General features: G+C 32.8%; 1 protein-coding gene across 1 annotated transcript in view; it reads right to left on the reverse strand.

The window, feature by feature from the left end:
- Positions 1 to 24158, reverse strand: part of LOC127720394 (lysozyme-like) — a 36720-nt gene extending 12562 nt beyond the window's left edge. Inside the window, exons 1-3 of the mRNA XM_052226980.1 lie at positions 24082 to 24158; positions 13290 to 13369; positions 12317 to 12351 (exon numbers count right to left, since the gene is read on the reverse strand). Coding sequence (XP_052082940.1) covers positions 12317 to 12351; positions 13290 to 13368 — 114 coding nt within the window. The 5' untranslated portion in view covers position 13369; positions 24082 to 24158. The remainder of the gene's footprint in view (positions 1 to 12316; positions 12352 to 13289; positions 13370 to 24081) is intronic.
- Between the last annotated feature and the right edge of the window lie 246 nt (positions 24159 to 24404).

A 24404-nucleotide genomic window follows, 5' to 3' on the forward strand; every position in this document is an offset into this window, starting at 1 on the left:
CGGGTTACAAACTAAAACCGAGGGAAACACATCAACTATAAGAGGAAAACAACAAAATAACAGAACGCAGAATGGCAACAAAAACAAACAACAATGCAACATTCATAGAAATGAACTATTAAATAACAACTGCCATATTTCCGACTTGGTACAGGACATTTTAAGAAAAAATGGTGGGTTGAACCTGGTTTTGTGTCTAGACAAACCTCCGCGCTTTATGGCAATGTTAAATATACCGCTAAAATGACAACATTACATGACGGGAACAGAGTACAAATAAATGCAAAAACACCAAAGACAGAGAAATACATAAATAAATAATATAATAGTACATTTTGACATGTTAACCACAGAATAACAACGAATAACTAAAATAATTTAGGACAGTACACAAAAGGCGCTGATTATCTAACTCTTCCAAGACCTTGCTTATATAAATCGTTGATAAAAAAATTATAAAAATCCGACAAGAAATGTAGGTGTGGTAGTGCTTACAATGCAATGTTCAATATAAATTATATTTCAAAGGGACATATTCCAGAAGAAATACTTGATCAGCACTTATTTTAAAACTCGTCTAATACAGCATTGATATAAACCTTTAAAATAAATTATATAACAATCTGGCAAAAATGAAATATATGCTTAAAAGCACTTACAGTGCAATTGTTTATACACTTTACTTTCGAAGGGACTGACTTCTGTAAGAACAATTGATCAGCGCTGAATTTCGAATTTGTTAAAGACATTACTAACTTAATATAAATCTTGATATATATTCCATAACAATCCTACAAGAAATGTATGCTTTAGAATGCGATTGTCCTTATCATTTATATTTCGAAAGGGTTAAAGCATTTAAAAATAGTAATTCGGCACTGATTTTCAAACTCGTCCTAGCTAAAGATATTGCTGAAAATCTTTTTATATAAATTTCTTAAAAGTGTTACAATAATTGTACATCGCTTACAAGACCGGACGAATGAATGGACATATTGACGGACGCATGGACGCGGACATACAGTATTTCTATGCCCCCCGCGCCGCGATGATCGGGGATCAATTTATGCATTTCGTGTCATTTTTATAGGAGGACTTTTGTTTCTGTCGATTTTTGTGCTTATCAAATTTCTTATCTAAGCACAATACAAAACGATTCAATTTTAAACAAAAGCATAGGGACACACTGCAATTATCTGCTGACTTATTTTTATCTTCATAGATTATAGTACAGTCAGAATCAATGGTTAATAACCACGTGTACCATACAGTGTTGCTGTTCAATTATATATTTTAAGTAACCTAACAAACATGCATGTACAGTAAAACTTTATCAACATTTCGTATGCTCCATTCGCTGTAAATGTTCCTTTACCTGAAGCAGACATCATTGTTCAAAAGACTAATGTTGACATGTACTTTAAGGTAACACAAATTACTTTTAATCCATATTCTTATGTTAATTTACGTAACGTCAGGTTTACATCACATGTGGTTGTAATACTAACTGCTAGTTGCATGTTTCTTTTAAAGTAGATAAGGTTGATAGGAGCAAGTATGATGATCCATCTATTATAGCTGTTACTAAGGCAAAAATAAGAAAGAAGGCTTACAATATTATTATACAAATACCTTTACGTAATATTATAATCAGTTTATTGAAATTACTTATGAAACAAACTTTACTAAATTCACTATTATGTAACATATACATGATATATATGTTCAGTAGTGATTACAGAATAAATACATAAATTAGTACTTTAATTTATGTTGATGTATTTATATATAGATACATAGCATAAAAATGAAATTACGTCGAATTCCTCGTAGAATTTTCAGCACACAAGATGTCACATTAGTTTTTTCCATATAAAAGATTTTTTTTTAAATAAAGACATGAAACTATTGAAAAAATGTATTAGAATAATTGGTATATCCTTAATTGGATCCAATTGGAACTTGAAAGAATGGAAAATATGTTTGACCACATACACAAGAAGCAATGCTTCATGTGCTTTATGTCTTATGCCACATATGGAGACCCGGGAGCGGGGATAACAAATTTTGTCGCTTCGAACAAGATAGGTCAGTAAAAATCGCTAAATGTCTAGGACTTTTCAGCAAATAAAATTATTGCACGGAATGCACAGATAAAAGAGGTATTCATATGCAGAACCAAGTCTGCATGCAATATATGTATCATTATTTATACATTTGTAATTGGATAAAGTAGAGCAAGTAAATGTATAAAAATTTATATAAAAAGTTGACTTTAAAAACTTTTCCTAGCTAATATACTGAGAGGTGTGAAAAATAAGTTTTTTAGTTTTATATATATGTCCCCGCATTAATTGATTTTTATTAAAAAAAAATTAAAAATTGAAATATATCATTTATCAATAAGCAGTAGTAAGCCTTGTCTACCAATCAAAATTACGAATTCTTTTTAAACAGACATGCAATGTAATTATTTCAAATAAAATGGAATAAATGGGATTCACCGAATAAAAAACGGTCCACGGCCGTGGTTCACTTCTAGAGGAAGTGAGGCAAAATGGTATCAGGGATGTGCCCCCAGCTGAAGGAAAATGTATTATCTTTTCATCAACAACCTCCCAATTTCAACGGTGCACAGAACTATCAAATTTCAAATAACCAATTTTCGTTTTGAATTTTAAAGTCATTCCTATAAACATGAAGCATACAGTAAGCCAACAAAGTCAGCCCAGACGCCTTACAATTATTAATTAAGATCGCCCTCAACAAACTGATCAGCGGTCACCGACACCGACAGAGAGAGAACAAGTTTCAATATAACAACAAAACTTTATAATTTAAATATCTGTCAGCAAGCTTCGGTGTTTGCTGACGACTTCCTACATCTCGCATTTGCACTGTCTTTTTTTACCTGGAAAAAGTCTATTGTATCTAGTTTTTACTCAACTTATAAGAAAATAAAGTTATAATGAATACAATAAATTGTATAAACGTTCTTAGTTACCTCTAGAAACTCGAATTTTTAAGACATATTTGGGAGTATGAAATAAAAAAATTAGATTTCGTGGAAAACGATGATTAATGAATATCCATAAGAGTTCTTACAAATGGACAAAGATACATGTATGATACAATTCTCAGAGACTGATTGGTATTCTATAGAGTTGAGGAGATAAATTTCTACTATTTCAAACCTTCTGGTCAATGTGGTAAAAATCCTTTGAAGTAATGTATGATAAGAACGGTAATCATACAGGCGATCTCTTCTAAAACATTCTGTCAAATTCTCAGTCACTGGATCTGTTCAATTTCTGCTTCTTTTTGTCTGTCAGGAAATCATGTAACAATAACCCCTTTATTGTTTTTTGGTGAAATTTCCCAAAAAGAATAGATTAGATATATTAACGCGATTTTGTTTGAACAAACAATTTAAGTTAAGTGAAAACTTCAAGTTAAGAATTGATTCTATAGCTTTAAAAAGCTAGATTGCAATTACCTGTGTAATTGAGACGTTGAGATGAAAAGCTTACTGAATACGAGAGTCAATAACCAAAAGATATTGTTCGATTGGTCTTAAAATCGCTTTATATTCCTCATTTCCATTCTCAATTTTATTATTTGTCTGATTGATAAAAAATAATAATACAGGGTTTGAACAATAATTTCAAGCTGCCGTTCAGGAAAAACATATTTCAAAAATTTTTCATTTTTCGAAACAAATTAGTCTTAAGACAGGAAGCACCCTCAAATTTAACAACTTATCACGTTCACGTTTTACACACCTTTATAATAGATAGCAATTTGTCTAATGATTGTTGTTGTGCGGACCTCATATTGTTTTGATAGCTTTAAACGTATTTTATAAAACATAAATGCCGCCGTTTTAGTCACGTAAAGACATATGATAACCACATGATAATTCATGAATCTTGTAGAGGTTCTCTAGGCGCTACATGTAGTTACTAAGAGTAAAATAATGACCATTAAAAATTCATAGTAGAAATGAAAATTGTCTTTCGTTACACTGTCTATGAAGACCTTGGTCATGTTGCTTGTTTAGTTCCAGAGGATAATAAGATTTAAATTCAAAGATTATTTCAATTTGTTTTAAATTTTTTTAGAACCAAGTTACTCTATCATCATGAAATGCAAAGATCGTTTGTTGAATTCTCGCGCATAACTTTCTTATTATTAAGTTTGAAGAGATTTGGACATGGAGTTTTGGATATTTCAATTTTGAAAATTTATATAAAAGAACTACCTCAGAAAGCTGTTTTCTGGTTTGAATGATACGAAAACTTCCGTTCATTGTTTAGATTAGCCTTGTAGATTAAGAGATTACAATTGTTTTAAAACAAATGGATACTGGACGACATACGTCCTTTTGGTTATATATTTTTATACTGCCTCTTCTGAACGAATCCGGTAAGAAGGAAATAAATCAATTATATATACCAGGCTTACAATTTTGTAAGTCAGACGAACGTGCCGTCACCAAAAGACTCATCTGTACCGCTCGAATCAAAAACGTTTAAAAGGCCAAGTAAAGTACGAAGTTGAAGAGCATTGAAGACCAATAATTTACGAAATATTTTACCAAATACAGCTATGGTAATTTATTCCTTGGGTACAACATTCTTACTATTTTTCTAAAATTCAAAGTTTTGTGAACATTTAGTTTCAATTATGACCGTATCAATGATAATTTTTGTCAACACAAAAGTGCTGACTACTGGGCCGGTGATATCCTCGGGAGGTGCAGGGGCATGAACCCAGTGCTTGTAGAAAAACTCATAATACATGTAGATACAATGCTTAAACATTTATACGCCAGACGCGCGTTTCGTCTATAATAGACTCATAAGTTCCGCTCATATCAAAAAGACCAAATAAAGTACGAAGTTGAAAGGCATCGAGGACCAAATATTCCGTCAGGTTTTGCCAAATACAGCTAAGGTAATATATTCCTGAGGTAGAACATCCTTAGCATTTTCAATTTCATCTTTGACCGTATGCAAAAGAATGTGCGATGTAATTATAAACTTACCTGCATGCAACACTTCGAGTAGTGAAATAGTTTAAATATGTTCCTTATTTCGATATAACGTTTTCCCTGTTGGTCTATTTTAAAAATGTATTACATCAGTGTTTACGGATGTATTTTAAACAGAAAAATGCCTCTAGGCTATCTTAACAAAACATTACCACGAAAATACTTTTCTCTGTATAATAATGTGGTCAAGGCATATTTCCGGGAATTGCTTGTCATTTGAATATTTTAAGATTCATACCAAAAAGGTAAGTAAAAAGTAAACATGAAAATAAGTATGTATATTTTAATCATAGTCGGCACATAAGACAAAAAAGCAAAATAAAAATCAGAGCATATGAATTCGTCAATCAGAATCGTGATTTTAAAAGTCAAAATAGTAGGCACTAAACGAAAAGAATAAAGATCATCAAAATGACAGTAATAGCAGTAAAACCCAAAATCCAGCCAGAAAGAAAAAAAAAACAATTTACAAACCAAATACTTTTAACTCCAGCTTACAACGCAAGAAAGATACCAGCTGTAAGGCAGCAATGGTTGAAAGCATTACTATAGTATTTTATATAATTATAAACTGGTCAAATGAAGTCGTGACTCAAGTCCGTCTGAAAGTGATTTCAACACTCATGCTGCTCTAAACATGAAAGACTTCCTATCATACAAATAAATATTTAGTCGGATTACCTCTGCAGTTTTTTCATATCTCGTCATAATTATGCATCTAAGATATCTTAACAAAATTATTTTCAAAAACATACTTTTCTCGGTACAATTATGTACTTAAGGCATATTTCCGGATTGAATTTCTTTAAGAATCATTACAAATAAGTAAGTAAATTAGTATTATCTTTAAAGTTGCAAATTTATGAAAAACTAAAAGTATCACGATCCAGCTCTAAGGATCTCTTACAATTCACATTTTAAACAAAGACATATGCATATTACACACACACACACGAAAAAAATAAGATTTATTGATTAATATCACAATATATCAATGCTATAACGCTGACAAGATAGAACATTGGTCTTTTTGTTGAAAATTTACGAACAAACGGTTTTTTTTTCATGACGTCAGAAATAGCACAAAGTTCGAATTTCCGCGAAAATTCAATGATAACAGGTCAATCGCCTTTTTTAGGACTGAAAACATAGATCGCATGCGTCGACAAAAAAGTTCCCTTGGCATTATGTTTGTCATTTTCGCTAGCCAAGAGTTACGATCTAGTGCCTTCCTCTCCACCCTTGTCAGATTAAGCCAAATTTGTAATTACATTGCTGTGCCATCTACCGGCTAGATAAAAATCACGCCCATTCTGACTACATCATTCTTGACCAATGGCAGCACTTCAACTCTCTTCCGTGCGGAGGCGTGAAAATAGTTGTGTCTAGTTTTTACAAATTTCGTGAAGCAGAAACCGAAAAAAATACGTTGACATTCCAACATTTGCGCGAGAAACATACACAGTGTCTCCAATCAGTTGATTAAAAACTTTAAAATTGTTACTAAATATCGTCCAATGTTTCTGGGGGTAAAGACTTGTTGCACAATCAGCACATGGCAATTGTTTATTTACATTTTCTACATTTACACGTTATCTTCTTAAAGACGCCTTTTGATTGGATACAGCCAGTTACAACTGCGCCCAATGGAAATCATTACCTCGTGGATCCGAAATTTTATCTTAATCCACCAAGAGTGGAGAGAAGGGGACTAGATCGTAAACCTTGGCTAGCGACGATGTAAGATTGTAAAAAAAACTTGCATATCTGACTCAAGTATTAAGCCTGCGCTCTATGCTTCCTATGTCTAGTTTATGGTAGAAATCAAGACGATTTTGTCAATTTCCACCAAACTTTCTATATTTGGCGTATTTGAGGAGTGTATTTCAAATAATATATGTACCGTTTGACAAAAAATAGTTCTAATGCACTTTCTTACATGTTTTTCATCAACTTGTAGAATTTTTTTAGTGGATACAATTATATTTTACAATGGACTAAATATTCGGACATTCGGCACACATCGACAGATCTAACAATATAAAACAGTAGGGTAGCGGAATTTGCCGAGTTTTGCCGATTGAATATTCGGGGCTAGATATAGCAGTTACCAAACTTACTCCTTTATCGGCTTTGCTACAAATGATAACGATACCAATTATGTTATGTAATAAAAGTCTATTAGTTGGGATGTACACGATCACTATCAACACGATTCCATTTATAAAATAAAGGGGTGTTTGCATAAGAATTACAGGACGTTGTTAAGACTGTACATTCATTTATTTTCGTTGGTAACAATTTTCGTGGTTTTAGGATATAAGATTTCGGGGTTTTGCCAAAGTTTACATATATGCCTGTCGAAAATGTTTACTTCATCGAAAATTTGAATGCGTGGTTGATCCACGAAATCCATTTAAATTGGTATCCCACGAATTAAAATGAATTCACTGTAACTTGTTTTTCAATTTTAACTTTTGCCATCTGGAAAAGCAAACTTTGTCCTTATGTATGTACGTACCAAATCTCCGCAAAATCTATTTAACTTCACTAGCATAGCAAACCACTATTACCAAATTGACATATCAAATTGCAATTCGGTTATGTAATGATGACCCAAAAAAAATCTGTGAAACCAATATTCCATAACGATCAACCTTCTCGCACTGGCGTCCAACGTTCAACGAACTTATGATGGTTGTCAACCAACTCGTAATAATGAACAACCAACATTGGATGGAGGTCAACCAACTCATGATGGCGTTGAGTTTTGAATATTGGTTTTAGAAAAGCAATGGACTGCTTATCGGTCAATATATATTGCTTGCTTTTTTTCTCAATAAGACTAAGCAAAATAAATGCATCATACTGGTGGAAAGAATTTGACAACATACTTTGATATGTTCACCCTTTCTATATGTTCCTATAATGTACATCTTTATTGTCTTCATTGGGCCCATAGTATTACAATAATGACATACGGTTAGTGATTTTTTAACAAGTGAGACGATTTTTTGTTCCATGTTGTTAACTTTAATTTTAAGACAGTGATGTACCTTTGATTCCATCTTCGTACGATGTGTATATCTTCTAACTCGTTAGCTATGGCTATGTCTGAAGGTATGAAGTTACGTTTCAGATTTAACTGAACGTTCTAAGTGTTTAACTAGTAAATTACTGTCAGAAATTGTGTTACGACAAATGAATTAAAACCGAAATAGATAAAAATAAAAGATGTGATATGATTGCCAACGACAACGAGACAATTTTCCCCAGACACCAAATGATGTAAACGTAAGCATATATATTAGTCTTGGTCACCGTATGGCCTTCAACAATGAGCAAGACACATACCATATAGCATGCTATAAAAGACAAAGACATGAATCATGTACAAAAAAAAGTAACACAAATATGATAGTCAGAACACATGACAACCACTGACTTAAAGGCTCCTGACCCAGGACAGGCACACGCATCCAACGAATTTTAATATAAGATAAGAAGATTTGGTATGATTGCCAATAAGACACAATAACGTTAAAACTCACTACATCATTTGCCTGTTCTTAGCAAGGAACCTGTTATTCGGTAAATGTATTTTTTTGTTTGTTGCTGTCTGTCATATTTGTTTTTCGTTTAATGTTTTACGCCGATGATGTTGTCACAGTTTGTCGTAACGGGGACTTTTATAGCCTACGGTATGTGTTTGGGTGTTTGTATTCTTGAATGTTGTATGATGACCAATAGTTGCTGACATCCACGTTATTTGGCTTCTGGTGGAAGGTTGTCTCATTGTCAATTTACTTACTTGTATGTACAATGGAATGAAATTGGTGTGCAAAGGGGTCTTGTTTTCAAACTCTATCAAATTAACTTAAGACAAAAATTGTTAGATAATATTTAATGAGAAAAGGAAAACAATATAAAAGAAGAGGAAAATTATTTAAAAATACATATTTTGCTTCATTTCTGTATACTAAATCAATCATAAAAAATGCGAAAAAGACTTACAGATTGCAAGCGAGTTTATGTATGATTTTAAATTTAGCTATGTCTGTTGCAGCCTGCTGCTTTGATTTTTTTCCAGTACGAATTAGTTGAACTTTTCCTACAGCCAGTTGGACCTCCATTGTGCATGCGTGCGTAATCTTCACAAGTCTTGCCACATGTCTGGCCCCCGTAGCGTCTCATGAAAGCATGTGTACACCCCTTTGCACAATTGTAGTCGTTCGCACACTGTCTATAACCTGTAAAAGTTAGATGCAAATTTAGTTTATTATAAATAAGAAAATTAAATATCTATTTAGTTCTAAAATAATAATGTTTCCGCACGATTCGGATTTCAGCGCACATGATACGTATTTCTATGGCAATCTCAATGAGAATCTAGATATGATATACTGAAAAAGTATAACAGAAATACCGAACTCCAAGGCAAATTCAAAAAGGGGAAGTCATAAAAACTAAAAAAAATCAAACGCTATCAATCAAAGTGAAAAACAACTGCCATATTCCTGACTTGGTACAGGATTTTCCAAAGAATATGGTGGGTTTAACTTGGTACAGGCATTTTCCAAAGAAAAGGGTTGGTTTAACTTGGTTTTATGGCTAGCTATATAGATAAGAATAGGCTGATTCTTCAGATAATGGGTTAAAAAATAAAGTCAAGAAATTCCTGGGCAAAATTATAAAAAATAGAAAAAAATTACCTAAAAACTAAAGAATACAGAAATGCTTTTAACTTTTAGGAACACAAAAAGTACAAAGAATTAATCAGAATAGCCTAATATCCAGTTGCAGCCTTATTTATAATTACATACTGGTTAACCTATTAAAAGTGTTGAATGAAAATGAATCCTTTATATATAACCCGTATCGACGCACTGTCTAACGGGCGCGTATATGCAGATGATATATATATACCCTCGAGGACCTATGTAAAGTCCATTAAATCGAGTTTATAGTGCAGTTAGAACACTTCCTGTTATCTTTGTGTTCCAAATATAGTTAAAAGGCGAAATTTCTTGCAATGTCGATTTCATATCACGTCAATTTTCTTCACAACTTGGGGTGCCTTAAGATTTGTTAAACCTCGCCCGTCCCTAGTTTCTAATACTCATACAAATGACATTGACCTAATATTGTATACGTATACACATATTAAGTCTATTAGTTACGTGTACGGAACTAACCGATATTTTTTCTTCTGTTGTTACCCTTAGTACTGAAAAGAAATAGGTAGCACCTGCAGACTGAAAATCAAGGGCAGCTGTACTCGCAACAATAACTATTTCATATAATTCAAATGAAGTGCACCCAAACTTATATACTGATAATATATCTCCTTGTACATACAAAATTATTACGCCTGTGCATGATAAAATCATACTCCAAACGTATTAGAATGGATAAATGCACGTATTAACTATATGGTTGCCCTGACGTCGACCAGTGAAATATAATTAAACAGATGCCATTGAATTTTTGTGATCTAATCCAATGTCAATTTATACTATGTTCATTATTTTTTTTTCAAATTTCAATCGCCGATTAAGTTGTTATATGATAATAAAAAAAAACAATTACCAATAAGAAATATTTTCTGCATTTTAGTGTTAAACAAAGTTATTAACTATATATCAATTCATGAAAAGTGATAAAAAAGAAGTGTGTACACTAACCAACTGGTAACTGGTTTCCTTAGCGTATGTCTACACTTACCACCGCCTGGTCGATGACAGTCTATCCAGAACGTTTCTTTTATCTGAAGTGGTCCACAGGAGTCCGAGCCGACATCCAAACGGCATCCTATGTTTCTATTACATCTTGATTCTACCTTAAATTCAAATGATGTTTGTGAACACACAATGCGTAATATTCAAAAATACTAGAAGTAATTCGAATATTTATTAGTTATAATAAACTATAAGTGATGATTTTTCCGTTTTCGATTGGCATGCGAAGTAAACTGGTTCTGCGAAATGTAGTTCTGTCGTGTGCTTAGGTAAAACCAATTTAAAAATCTCTTTACCAGTAGTTGCAATATAGCAAAAGGCATTATACTTTAAACAACAGTAAAAAAGAAACCAGACTGGATATAATGAAGGCTGCTGGAATGAGCCGACTGTACGGTAAGGGTTTTTCTCATTGTTGAAAGCCGTACGGTGGACTGTAATTGATTACTACCACTTCATTTTAACTCTGGTTGATAGTTGTCTCATTGCCAATCGTACCACATCTCCTCATTTTTATATTAAAATTTTATTTAAATCTTGTATCAATTTTTTAAGAGTTATATTTCAACTGATAATACGAATTTTAAGAGAAAGAACCGTCAATTCCAGTTATATTACTCTTGTGTTGTTTCTTCCCTTTTTATCATTTATTGTTATGAAAGTTATTTTGATCTCGGCTGACTTACAAAGTAATTCGCGACCAAATGACTTTATGCTAAGTTTGAATGAAAGGTTGAAATAATACATAAATTACCTCCGAAAAAATAACTAAAATATTACTTATCATTCTGATAAAACGCATTCGGGGTTAAATCAATGAATAGATAAACATCATTGAGGACTCTAATTTAGGAGGAGAGCTTTCTGGATAACACATAAGTCCTGTGCTCCACTAATTGGTAGATAATGTTTGCAAGATCGATCAAAACTATGGTTAAAAAAATCAATGCTGAATACACTTATTTATTTTACTACAGGGTTGAAAATTAACGGGGGTCAGTGTAGGAATTTAGTGCGAATTTACAATGTTTGGAAAAAAGGCCATGTAAATGGCCCATAAATCCCACATGACCCTTGTTTTGATTGTTGCAAAAGATGGGTCTATTTTTGTACTTTAATGGATAATATATGAACGCTTCTGATCTTTTAAAGGTAAGCCAGGTATAAATTTAAATCCAGTAATAGGTTTGCATTGAAGTCAATGGGAGATTTTTTACTGAATTTATCCCTTCAATATTATGTTCAGATAAGATATCTTCTTGACGCTTCCATAACTATCACGCATGTGCAGGAATTCAAACTAGTGGCATTGTGGACAGAGTTTCAGACGTACAAACTGTTTGGTTGCCATGCCATCGACCAATGAAAATAGATTTAACATACAGGACATCATTATTATTGTGATCTAATATCATTATCATTGATTCAATGTCAAGTCATTTTTTGGCAGCATGTCAGTCGACAAATAAGGTTTAATATAAATATTAATCTGTCGAAGTTCACCTGGTATAATGTTTATACTTACGTGACAAATACAGGCCAGGCACTTGTCAGAAATTGCTGAAAGTTTAATTAGCTATCTGTTAAAAGTGAATAGATGAAAAAGTAAATAATGTGTGTTCCAAAATTTTTTACACGTGAGATATTCTTAATAAAACATCATAGATTAAAAACCGAATATATTATATACAGTCAACGCTGTTCCCCCTTTTCCTACCAAAGTTAATTACAATATGTTCTGACACTATTATGTACGAGTGCCAACTTTTGAGCAGAATCTACTTACCCTCGTAAAGCACCCGAGATTACCCAGGTTTTTTTTGTTGGGGTGCGTATTTCCCAGCTCAAAACATTTTATCTTATCCTAAACAAACATGCTACAGAAATAAATCAAACACCAACCAAAAAAACTGTGATTTTGGAAAGTTTGGTTACGTTTCCACATTAACGTTCAATTTGAGGTTTGATTTAGTAGAATGTTACCACAAATCTACGAGTTTTTAATATCATTTGTCAAATATCTAGAAAATAAGATTGAGTAGTCCAAAGTCTAAAAATGATCGATCTTGATAGTTTTTTGCAAGAAAAATACATCTTTTTTTGTCTATTAATTTTCTTTACGAAGTGTAATTTTTATACACATGATTGATAGTTAGCTCCATATTTCTAACAAAAAACATATGCAAGACAATCCTGCATCGTTTCATCTATAAAACTATAAACTTTTATCAGGAATATATCAGAGAAATCTACCGTAAACAGTGAATTTAGAAATTATTGCGAGCATTTTGTATTGCGATTTTGACATGAACAGCCAAAATTTGAGAAGAATTATTGCTATTTCTGGAAAAACTGCATACAGATAAATGTTTCAGATATCATTTGCGAGTTCTTATAAATGCGATACTCACCCAGTCAAATTTTTCTCATTAAATTTGCTATATTTACCTTAAACAAAATACATTCCATATAACTGATAAAAAAGTTATGCTACCTACTCGGTAATAATATCCCAGCATGCATATGGATGGTCAAAATGATGACCAAAACTTTTAACGAACATTGAAGAGCCAGCATCCTGAAAAAAAAACATTTCGTTATTTATTTATTATCTTTGAAAAAAGTCTAGCCTAAAGCCAATCCTGTTTGCTTCTTTTAAATTTGTTACCTCTAACTAATGTAAAGTCAGCTCAATATTGTTATATAGAAATTAATAAAGCGTAAAACTAGCAAATAATACTGCTTAACCCTTCTATAGGTTGCACATCGTAAATACAGCTGTTTGACAAACCACGCCTCTTTTGGGGAGATATATAATATTCATAGATATTTTGTTTTGTTTACGTACTTGTTCCCAGGTATGATCTCTATGTTTCATCTCATAGAGACATAATTTGGGAATGTTACCAGTATAATTATACATGGATAGCGGCGATATTGAATTCTAAGGAAGACCCAAAATGAAGGGATGGGTAGTACAGAATTTTAGTATAAGTTTAAAGTCTTAGAAGTTCGGGGCATATAAATGTTGAAAATATGCCGCACAGTCCTATGTTTTGACCTTTGAATAAAATAGTTGTGCATATCTACTTTCCATTCTAGGATATAATTTTTTACGAAACTTCATAGTAAAAGTGGCACAGTTTTAGTCGTAAAGGGAGTTCTTATGGGAAATTGCATTGTCTATATTTACAGATGTGCAACCTATAAGAAGGAAATATATCCGACATATTGCAACAAAATTTTTTTTTTCTTTCTAAATATTACTTTACCTTTAGTGAGTGAGCCCCAATATAAAGAACAAAAGCTTATAACGACCTGACGGCGTAGTTTTATCCTGATCTTGGATGTCATAATAAAATGAGATCTTCATCTCATTAAATGTAACCATATTTCCAATTTTGGTTTCAATCTCATATGAAAAATGTTGTTTAGCAACCGAAAACCATTTTTCTACTCAATTTTCTGTCTAATTTAAGTAACTTTGACATAAATTGTACACATCTTACATCCAATACATTTAGTGTACAGGGTCAAAGAAAATAACATGATCTAATGCAAAGCCAAAATATATGTATTTACAGGTGTATAGCAATAATAATTGCAATTGTTCAACCAAAAACTTAACGTTTACTAAATTTTTATTACTGGGAATCAATTTTGAATTCAAATTATACCCATATTTCAATTTTATTGAAATCCTAGCATACAACAATGTTTCTCAATTTTCAATTTTGTTATGTTCCACTAAAGCTTTGTTTAAATGCTCCTCTCCCAATCTCCCCTTATCTAGAAATAAATGTATCAAGTTGCTTCTCAAAATTTGTGATGTTTTTACAAAAAAAACCTATTTTTTTCACCACAATGAATTATACAATTTTCTAAAAAATGGAAAGGATTTCACATCTACAAATATGCAAATATGCAAAGGTGCAATATTTCATAGGTGTCTTACAAATACTTTTAAAGAGGCAATTTCTCAAAATAAGTGATTTTGTAACAACTAATTGTCTTTCCAAAACAAATTGCCTATTTGTACAAACAAAATATTTACATCTGCATGATATACAACTACGTATACTGTGAACAGTTGTGTTGGTATCCTTCCAATATTTTCGGCATTTTTGCGTATACAAAAACAAATGTGACAGACAGACGGACAGGCAAAATCAAAACTGTAGGCCAACCGTATTCTCGAAGACTAGTAGATGTTTAATATTTTACATAATAAAAAGCAGTAGAAATGGTGAACCTTACATATAAAAATAAGAAGATGTGATATGATTCCCAATGAGAAAACCCTCCACAAGAGACCATATGACACAGAAACTAACAACTATGGGTGAATAACGGCCTTCAACAATGACCAAAACCCATACCGCATAGTCAGCTATAAAAGGCCCCGAAATGACAAATGTAAAACAATTCAAACGAGAAAACTAACGGCCTAATTTATGTACAAAATAATGAACGAAAAACAAATATGAAACACAGCAACAATCGACAACCACTGAATTACAATCTCCTGACTTGGGATAGGCACATACAGAACATGACGGGGTAAAACTAGTTTGAAGGCACCAACCCTCCCCTAAACTGTGACAGTGGTGTACAACATAATATCAAACTATACAAATCAGTTGAAAAAGGCTTAACTCATCAGATAGATACAAATAGAAATACTTCAAAGAAAAACAGTGGACGTGGCAGGATACTTATACACAACAAAAAGACACGAAGTACAGATCTGAGAGTACTCGCAGTTACTGACAGCTAGTTCAAAGCCAATAACAACGAATAAAAAAAATCATGCATCTACGACTATGCACAGTATTCCATCACTGTTCAATAATAAATATGCAAAATTCATACATAACATATAAAGACACTAATGTGAAAATTGTATAGATTAGACATATTTTTTAAATGAATAAAGAAAAAATGACATAAAATATAAAATAATTTAGAAAAGAAAACCCATTCCCTCCACCCATTCAAACCCGCCTATAGCATTTGTCTGTGATTACGTAATCGTGCAGACCATTCATCCTTTTTAAGAAGGGGGGGCTCTTTCTTTAGACAAACAATTTGCTTCGACTTTAACAAAAACTTTTTTTCAAGATTATACAAGACGAAGTATAATTTTAAAGCTCAATTTGATACCAAGATTTTCAGAGAACGGATAATTCGACCCTACCCCCTTTTCGACAGAAAAATTGCATTCTAAAAATTTAGAACCGCACATAAACATAAATAAATCTCACCCTCCCCTACCCGTCAAAATAAAGGAAAATTCACAGCTACAAAATGAATGTAAATTTAAATTACTTCTCCAAGTACTGTTAGGAAAATTTTTCATGTATTTTTTTCTAATAATTTCTTGCTTTCTATGTAAAAGAATTAAATTGCTCCTCAGATACAGTAAGAGAAAAGATATAAGCGTGTCTGCATGGGTTTTTTTTTTTTTTTTTACTTCGCGGACTTCACGTGAACAGATTGGTAAACACGTGTTTTGTTCATTTGAGTTACAAATATAAAACCATTGAAGTTACTACCCTTGAATATGCTCATTCCTAAAATTTAGAAATGCTCAAAAATTAAAATATTTTATATTTAATTAAACAGAAAAAATCAATAGAAGGATCAACTACCAAAATCAAATGAAAGCAAAATAAATATGACTCCTTTGTAAAACTTTAAATGCAAGAAATAAAAATTTTAAATACCAAATCGTACATTATTTCTATTGAAATAAAAAGTTCCACTTCGACATTTTGTATTGTGATCATACCTAATAAAGTTAACTGAAAGTTTGAGAGCCGCCCTTTCCATGTACTGGTAGGCGTGATTACCCCCCCCCCCCCCCCCCCCCCCCATGGGCTTTATTCATAGACCTGACGGAGTACAACCTATTGCCACAGCCATGCACGAAAACACTAGTGTATATTCTTTATTGGTTTCACATAGCCAATAAGAATTTATTTGGAAAGACCTCTATCTCGCTCACTCTGTCTCACTCGCTCTCTCTCTCTTCTCTTCTCACTTTTCTTCTCTTCTCTTCACTCTTCAAGTGTGGGCAAGAGAGGAGCGAGTGAGCAAGAGAGAAGTTGAGAATGTGACTGAGCAAGATAGAAAAGGGTGAGCGGGGGATGTGCGCGAGAGAGGAGAGTGCGAGCGAGCGAGCGAGAGAAGAGAATGTGAGCGAGGGAGGAGAGCGGGAGAGTGCGAGCGAGAGAAGAAAGAGCGAGTGTGGGTGTGACACACTACGAATGACATAATAGAGGGAGAGTGGTTGCGAATCAGAGCGAGAGAGCAACAGTCATAATAGTGATAATAATAATAATAATAATATCTTTATCTAAACGGATCTGGATTAATATAGATATGAGAAGTGGTATGATTGCCAGTAATCATTGACTTTTAAATTTTGGGCATTTTTTATAAGACGCGAGCTTTCCTCTGACGTCTTGTTAGCAATTTTAAGATTAATAGAATTAAATTTCGAATGTTTAACTAACTAACTCTAGTGATATTGGGTGTAATTAATCAGTATTTTTTATTGGATTATTATGCATATAGATGTTTTTGTTCAATGTTTGTATCCTCTTACTTTTTAACTTACTATTATTCAGATTGATTTTAATGGGAACCTCATATTTCCGCCACTTACTCTCTATTATCATTCTAGTCTGTATTTGTTACTTAACCACTACTGTCTGACAAAGAAATGTTTTCTGCTGAAGATAATATTTCATGTGGTTTAATAAACATAGAACGTCAGATCGAAATGGGAACATTAAAAGTGTAAGTGGTTCCTATTTGGCCTGTTGCAAGGCAAACTTTTCCTACCTTACATACCCTCATTCTGCAGTGCCAGTCAATTTTTTGAAATTTTACGTTTTATCTATTTGTATATGAACAAATAAGCAGACCTTTCATCAGTTTGAGATAAAAAAAAATATTCAAAAGCAATCGGAATTGGCTTTAAGTAAGAACTATAAAAATATGGAGATGTGGTATGATTGCCAATGAGACAACTATCCACCAAAGTTCAAATGAAGTGGATGTAAGCTATTATTTGCAACCGTACAGCCTTCGTATTCAACGTATCGTATAGTTGTCTATAAAAGGACCCTAAATGAAAAATATGAAACTATTCAATTGAGAAAACTAACGTCCTAATTTATAACAAAACAATTTACGAAAAACAAATATGACAGACATGAACCAGCGACAACCACTGAACTACAGGCTCCAGACTTGGGACAGGCACATAAATAATGTGGCGGCGTTAAATGTATTTCAAGGCGCCAACTCTTTCCCTAACACGGGACAGTGGTGCATATTAACCGATCTGAGCTTCTGTAGCCCCCAAATCTCCTGCCGTATAAAATCATCACTCTAAGATAAACGGAATCGCCAATTAATTATGGCGACCTCGTCCGGCTTGTTTCAAATGTTTTAGTACACTTCATCATTTGCTAGCTACGCCATGCCTTGTAATCACGCAAGCTGTACATTAGGGTCTGGATTAGGATTTACAGAGAAGATAATAGTTGGCAAAACGTGCCTCATAGATGTGATCTGCACCAAAGATCTTTAATAGTTATATATGCAATACAAACAGCTGTAAATGTGCCTGCAGTCTCTCAAACAACAATTATATTAAAATAAGAAGATGTGGTATGATAGCCAATGAGACACCTCTCCAAATGAAACCATATGACACAGAAATTAACAACTATAGGTCACCGTACGGCCTTCAACAATGAGAAAAAAAAGGCAACAGTAGTATACCGCTGTTCAATAGTCATATCATAAATCGATTAAGCGAAAACGAATCCGGGTTACAAACTAAAACCGAGGGAAACACATCAACTATAAGAGGAAAACAACGAAACAACAGATAAAAATTGAACTGCAAAACAAACAAACTCCAACATACTTAGAAACGGACTATTTGATAACAACTGCCATATTCCTGACTTGGTTCAGGACATTTTAAGAAAAAAAGGTGGGTCGAACCTGGTTTGAACCCATACCGCATAGTCAGTTATTAAGTGCCCCGAAATGACAAATGTAAAACAATTCAAACGAGAAAACTAACGGCCTAATTTATGTACAAAATAATGAACGAAAAACAAATATGATACACAGCAATCAAACGACAACCACTGAATGACAGGCTCCTGACTTGGGACAGGCACATACTAGTTTGATGGCGCCAACCCTCCCCTAACCTTGGACAGTGATGTAACAATACAACATAAGAACAAACTATAAAAATCAGTTGAAAAAGGCTTAACTCATCAGATGGATACATATAGAAATACATCTAAGAAAAACACAGAGTGGAAGTGGCAGGGTACTTATACACCCTCACAACAAAAAACACTAAGTACAGATCTGAGAGTACTCGCAGTTACTGACAGCTAGTTCAAAGCCAATAACAGCTTATAAAAAAAATCATGCATCTAAGACTAAAATATCAATCAGTACACATTCATCATCCAATGGATTTAGTGTAAAGACGTCATTAACAGTCAGAGAAAAACATGACCTTGTGCAATGCCAAGATACAGGTATCAACAGATTGTAGAGCCATGAATGTGCATATGTATTCAAAAATAATATTTAATTTTATTTTAATTTGCTGATAACAAAATCAATATCAATACCAACAAAAACAATATTCAAGGATCTAATTACAGTGTTGAAATGTTAAACTTTTAAAAGGATCGATAAGTTTACCCGGATCGTATATAAATTTCCGGGCTCAATAAATAACATCTCCGTAAAAATTAGGATGTGCTATCCCGTTTGAAATAAGTTTTTTATAGGTACAACAAAACTTCCAAACCAAATATTTATATCTATGGTAGAATTTAGTAAAGGTTTGAAGTAATTTGTGGAAACGAAATCCCTGACTTAATAATTTACCAGTAATACAAAGATTACGTTCATTGAAATCCAAAACGTCACAACAGATAAGGGCATGGAGAACGAGTTGTAATATATAAATATTGTAAGATGGTGACAAAGGAACATCACCGTCCATAAAAGCAAAATTAAAAATAGGGAACGAAAAATCGTCCCTTTTGTCGTAAATTTTAGTGTCGAGTTTCCCGTGTAAAACTGAAATATATCTAAATCTAGTAAAGGACAGTTATTAACGTTTATATTTGATGTATTTAAAGTAAGTTCCTTAGGGTAAATATCGGCAGTATACTTAAATATTCTTGATTATTTAACGAAAAATCACGATAACGGTAAGTGTTGTTGAATTTATCAATTAAATGCAATTTAGACGGGTCTTTACCGAGTTTGGTCATAAACTGTGATTCATAACAGTACAAGTAAATTTATTTAAATAGGAAAACTTTTGTTTGATAAAATTGTGTGGCAGTGTAGTTTAAAGAGTTTAAAAGTCAAAACTGTCAACAGAATCAGAAGGACCATCACACATAATTTATCTAAAGCATCCAAAGAATTTTTTTTTACACTCCAAAAGTAGTTAATTCCACTATTCTCATATGTTTTATTATAAAATTTAATGATAAGTTCTTTGATAGTAGTTAAGGTACTAGTTAAAAGCACTGAAAGATTAGTTGTAGAACACTAACTAGAGGCCGAGATGAAACGTCATTTTACTAGTTTTGTGTGTAGTTTAGGTAACCAATACATACCAGGTACCTTTAAATGTTCAGAAGAGGCCTTAAGCTGTGATGTGGTTATGATATGATTGTTTACTTTACGACTGTCTGTGGAGCGCACGGATGTATATTTCAGTAAAGAAACATTAAAAAGATAATTGATATATATCAAAGAAGTAACATAAGACTTATAATCATGTTAAAGGACATTTCTGCATTGTAATAGTTAGACGATATTTTCTATTAAAGGGGCATTAGCTTTTCCGATTAATTATCACCGATTTGACATAATTCTAATAACTGATTAATAACATTCTAAAACGTATATCGAAATTACTGAAATTCCAAACAAAACAATAATCAATGCATTAACTGGTTATAATGTATCATAATTTGTGCTTATTTTAGACAAGATGTCATATAATTAACAATAGATATGACCTCGGAAAACAGCTGATGGTCTTACGACCTGGTATAAAGATAAACATAATTCAAATACACATATAAGCATTTGCAATGTGTGATGACGATTTGTCCAGGTCTTTACGATTTCATTCAATATTAAACAAATGTTAACCATCGATTATTTGAATGTTTTATTTAAGGGACAAATCAGTCAGCAATATGCTTTTTCTTAGTGGCTCTCTTGTTTTAATTTTCTAGGTTGATTACTTGAGATCACCGTTAGGTTTTGGTATGGTTCGTGTTGCTCAGTCTTTAGTTTTCTATGTTGTGTTTTGTGTACTGTTGTTTGTCTGTTGGTCCCTTTTATTTTTAGCCATGGCGTTGTCAGTTTATTTTCGACTTATAAGTTTGTATGTCCCTTTGGCATCTTTCGCCTCTCTTTGACATTCTTTTCTTTTTTATAATTGAACATGGTAGCATATGCGAAACCTTTGTTCATATTGAAGGTTGAATGAAAATGGATTCAAATGAGTTTGTATTATTAACTTGCAAGCCAAAAACACATTTGCGATGTCTTTGAGCTTATTTTGACAAAATGGAACCAAATTGACAGCTAATAGCAAAATCTTATTTCAGTATTCCGCTTTTATACATGTTTAAATAAAAAAAAAATCTATTTTTTAGTCTTAATCCTAGCTAATGTCCTTTTAATCCGTCAATGAATCTATTCATCATAACTTCGAAGAGATTGAAGGATTTTAAAATAATGTGCAGTTTTAGTGGTAAAAAAAATAGCTCTTGTCATTTCATCTCTTTTCCGTTCTTGAGATTCAATTAAGGGTCTGTTCATATGGTTATTAATGTGTCGTGTTTATATAAATAAAGAGTTCAAAGAGTGATAACTTGTCTATCAGATAAGATGATTGATTGATTTATTGTTGGTGTTTAGACCTTTTGGACATCTAGGCCCCTCTATCTGATAATGAATTGGGTGTTTTTCTTGCTGCAAAATAAAACAGCCGTAGTTAATACAGAACGAGCAATGAAGTTATTTCAATTAAGATCAACTACTTGACGTCTCAATAAAAGCAATCAAATTCGGTATGTGCAAATATCAAGACTTCTTTCAAAAGAGAGGCAAAAGATACCAAAGGGACATAAAACTCATTAGCCGAAAACAAAATCACAACGGCATGATTAAAATAAAAAATTGACCAATATATAAACAATAGTACACAAAACATAACATAGAAATCTAAAGACTAAGAAAATGGAAGGTTCACAATTGGGAAGCTGAAAACATCTCTTTTGTCGTAAAGTTTTGTTTTCAACCGACCATCATTGTCAATTTCTAGATGTAAGTCAAGATATGATGCAGACGTATATGTTGTATCCTTTATCACAAGTTCGATGGGATAAATGCGTTCAACATAGTCAACAAATTTTGATATATTTAGTAGGAGCGCATCATCTCTACAGAGGAAAGGGAAGTTAAAGGATACTGCTAAATTCTTTTATTTCTTCCTTAATGGTTCCTGTATGAAGTCAGCCTCATATCGATAAAGGAACAATCCACAGGAAGAGAATCACAGTTGGTTCACGTGGGAATGCTGTTGTTTGTTGAAAAACACGTCCTCTAAACGTAAAAATATGTTATCAAAGAGTTACATCCAACAAATAAAATAAAACACAATACAAAATGAATAAACATTGCTGTCATGGGCAACATGCTAATAGCTTGTGTGTTTTTAAATGATTACATTTTTTTATTAATTATCAAAACACATATCTCAAAAATAGGATATTAAATTCGTGGGTCTAGCGCTGATAACGGAGTGTAGATATAGTACTCTGACAATAAAGAACTTTACCCTGTTCTTTGTATAACAGTTGAGGAGAAAGTTACGAGCCACCTCAGAATATATCAAACAGAAACATACTTTGTAGAGTATAGAATGAAACCTAAAAAATGTAAATTTAATTACAAAGTGAACCATTTGAAAGATAGCATTGACAAGAGTTCGAAACAAAACTCGAAGAGGAATTAATGTGTTACTTCGAAATTACTCTAAATGCGCGACATTTTGAGCGCTGGCCCATCCCATGTCAAACAATAATTAATTGAAGTATACCTGCTCCTCAATTTATCTACGTATCGGCATATTCAGCGCAGGCCCAGTCCATGGTTACATTGTGCTCACTTTGTACCTGAGACGACTAACGTCGAGCGACAAAAACAAAACATTTTCACACTAAACGTGTATCCAAAAAGAATTTTCACCCGGATAAACAAACGAATCGTTCACCCGACTAGAGCGCTGTCAATTCACCCGTTTTATTCAGAGCTGCATGAGAAATCAGGTAACAATTTTCTGACAAGTACAAAATGGATGAAATCCATTATTACATGCCCAAACGAAATGAGTAACACATGGTGCCCTTGTAACGCATTAAGTGTCCCTATTTATATGTTCATCGATAGTGACCTATATTGATTGTGCTGGACTTAAGTCCTGCAAACTTAAAGTTCTCCTGCCAAATTAGAGCCTACGGCAAATTATAATCAGCTCATACAAATGTTTCGCTGACGCGGAATAAAACATATGATTTAATCAAATGTAAAAAATAGTTCAAAAACATATAATCCGTGTAATTAGAAATAAATGTGTCGTCTACAAAATACTCATCAGTGACGCTCGAATAAAACAAAGGTTAAAAGGCAAAAAACAAAATCGAAGTTGGAGAACATTGAGGACCGACAATTCCGAAAGATGTTGCCAACTACAGCTAAGGTCATTTATTTCGTGATACAACATTTTAACTATTTGTAATCATTTTTAAGTCTTGCCAACAGTTTTTTTTACAATTATGACCGTATCAATGATAATTTAAAGTGTTGACTACTGGGCTGGTGATACCCTTTAGAGAAAACCTCGTCCTGCAGTGGCATGAACCCATTGTTTTAAATAAACTCATCATAGATACCAGGCTTAAACATTTGTACGCCAGACGCGCTTTTCGTCAACAATAGACTCATACGTGTCCCTAATATCAAAAAGGTTAAATAAGCCAAATAAAGTACGAAGTTGAAAAGCATCGAGGACCGAAAATTCCGACAGGTTTTGCCAAATACAGCTAATGTAATATATTCCTTGGGTAGAACATCCTTAGTATTTTCAATTTCATCTTTGACCATATGCAAAGAGCATGTGCAATGTAATAATAAACTTACCTGCATGCAACAGCTCGAGAAGTGAAATAGTTTAGATATCTTCCTTATTTTGATGTAACGTTTTCCCTGTTGGTCTATTTAAAAAAATGTATCACATAAATGTTTACGGAATTATTTTAAAAGAAAAATTCCTCTAGGCTATCTTAACAAAACATTACCACGAAAATACTTTTCTTGGTATAACTATGGGGTCAAGGAATATTTCCAAGAATTGCTTGTCATTTGAATATTTTAAGATTTATAACAAATAAGTAGGTAACCATATAAATAAGTACGTAGGTTTTTATTATAGTCGTCCCATAAAAAGACTAAAAAGCAGAGCA

Source organism: Mytilus californianus, unplaced genomic scaffold (genome assembly GCF_021869535.1).
Source record: "Mytilus californianus isolate M0D057914Y unplaced genomic scaffold, xbMytCali1.0.p SCAF_11, whole genome shotgun sequence".
Lineage (NCBI taxonomy): Eukaryota > Metazoa > Mollusca > Bivalvia > Mytilida > Mytilidae > Mytilus > Mytilus californianus.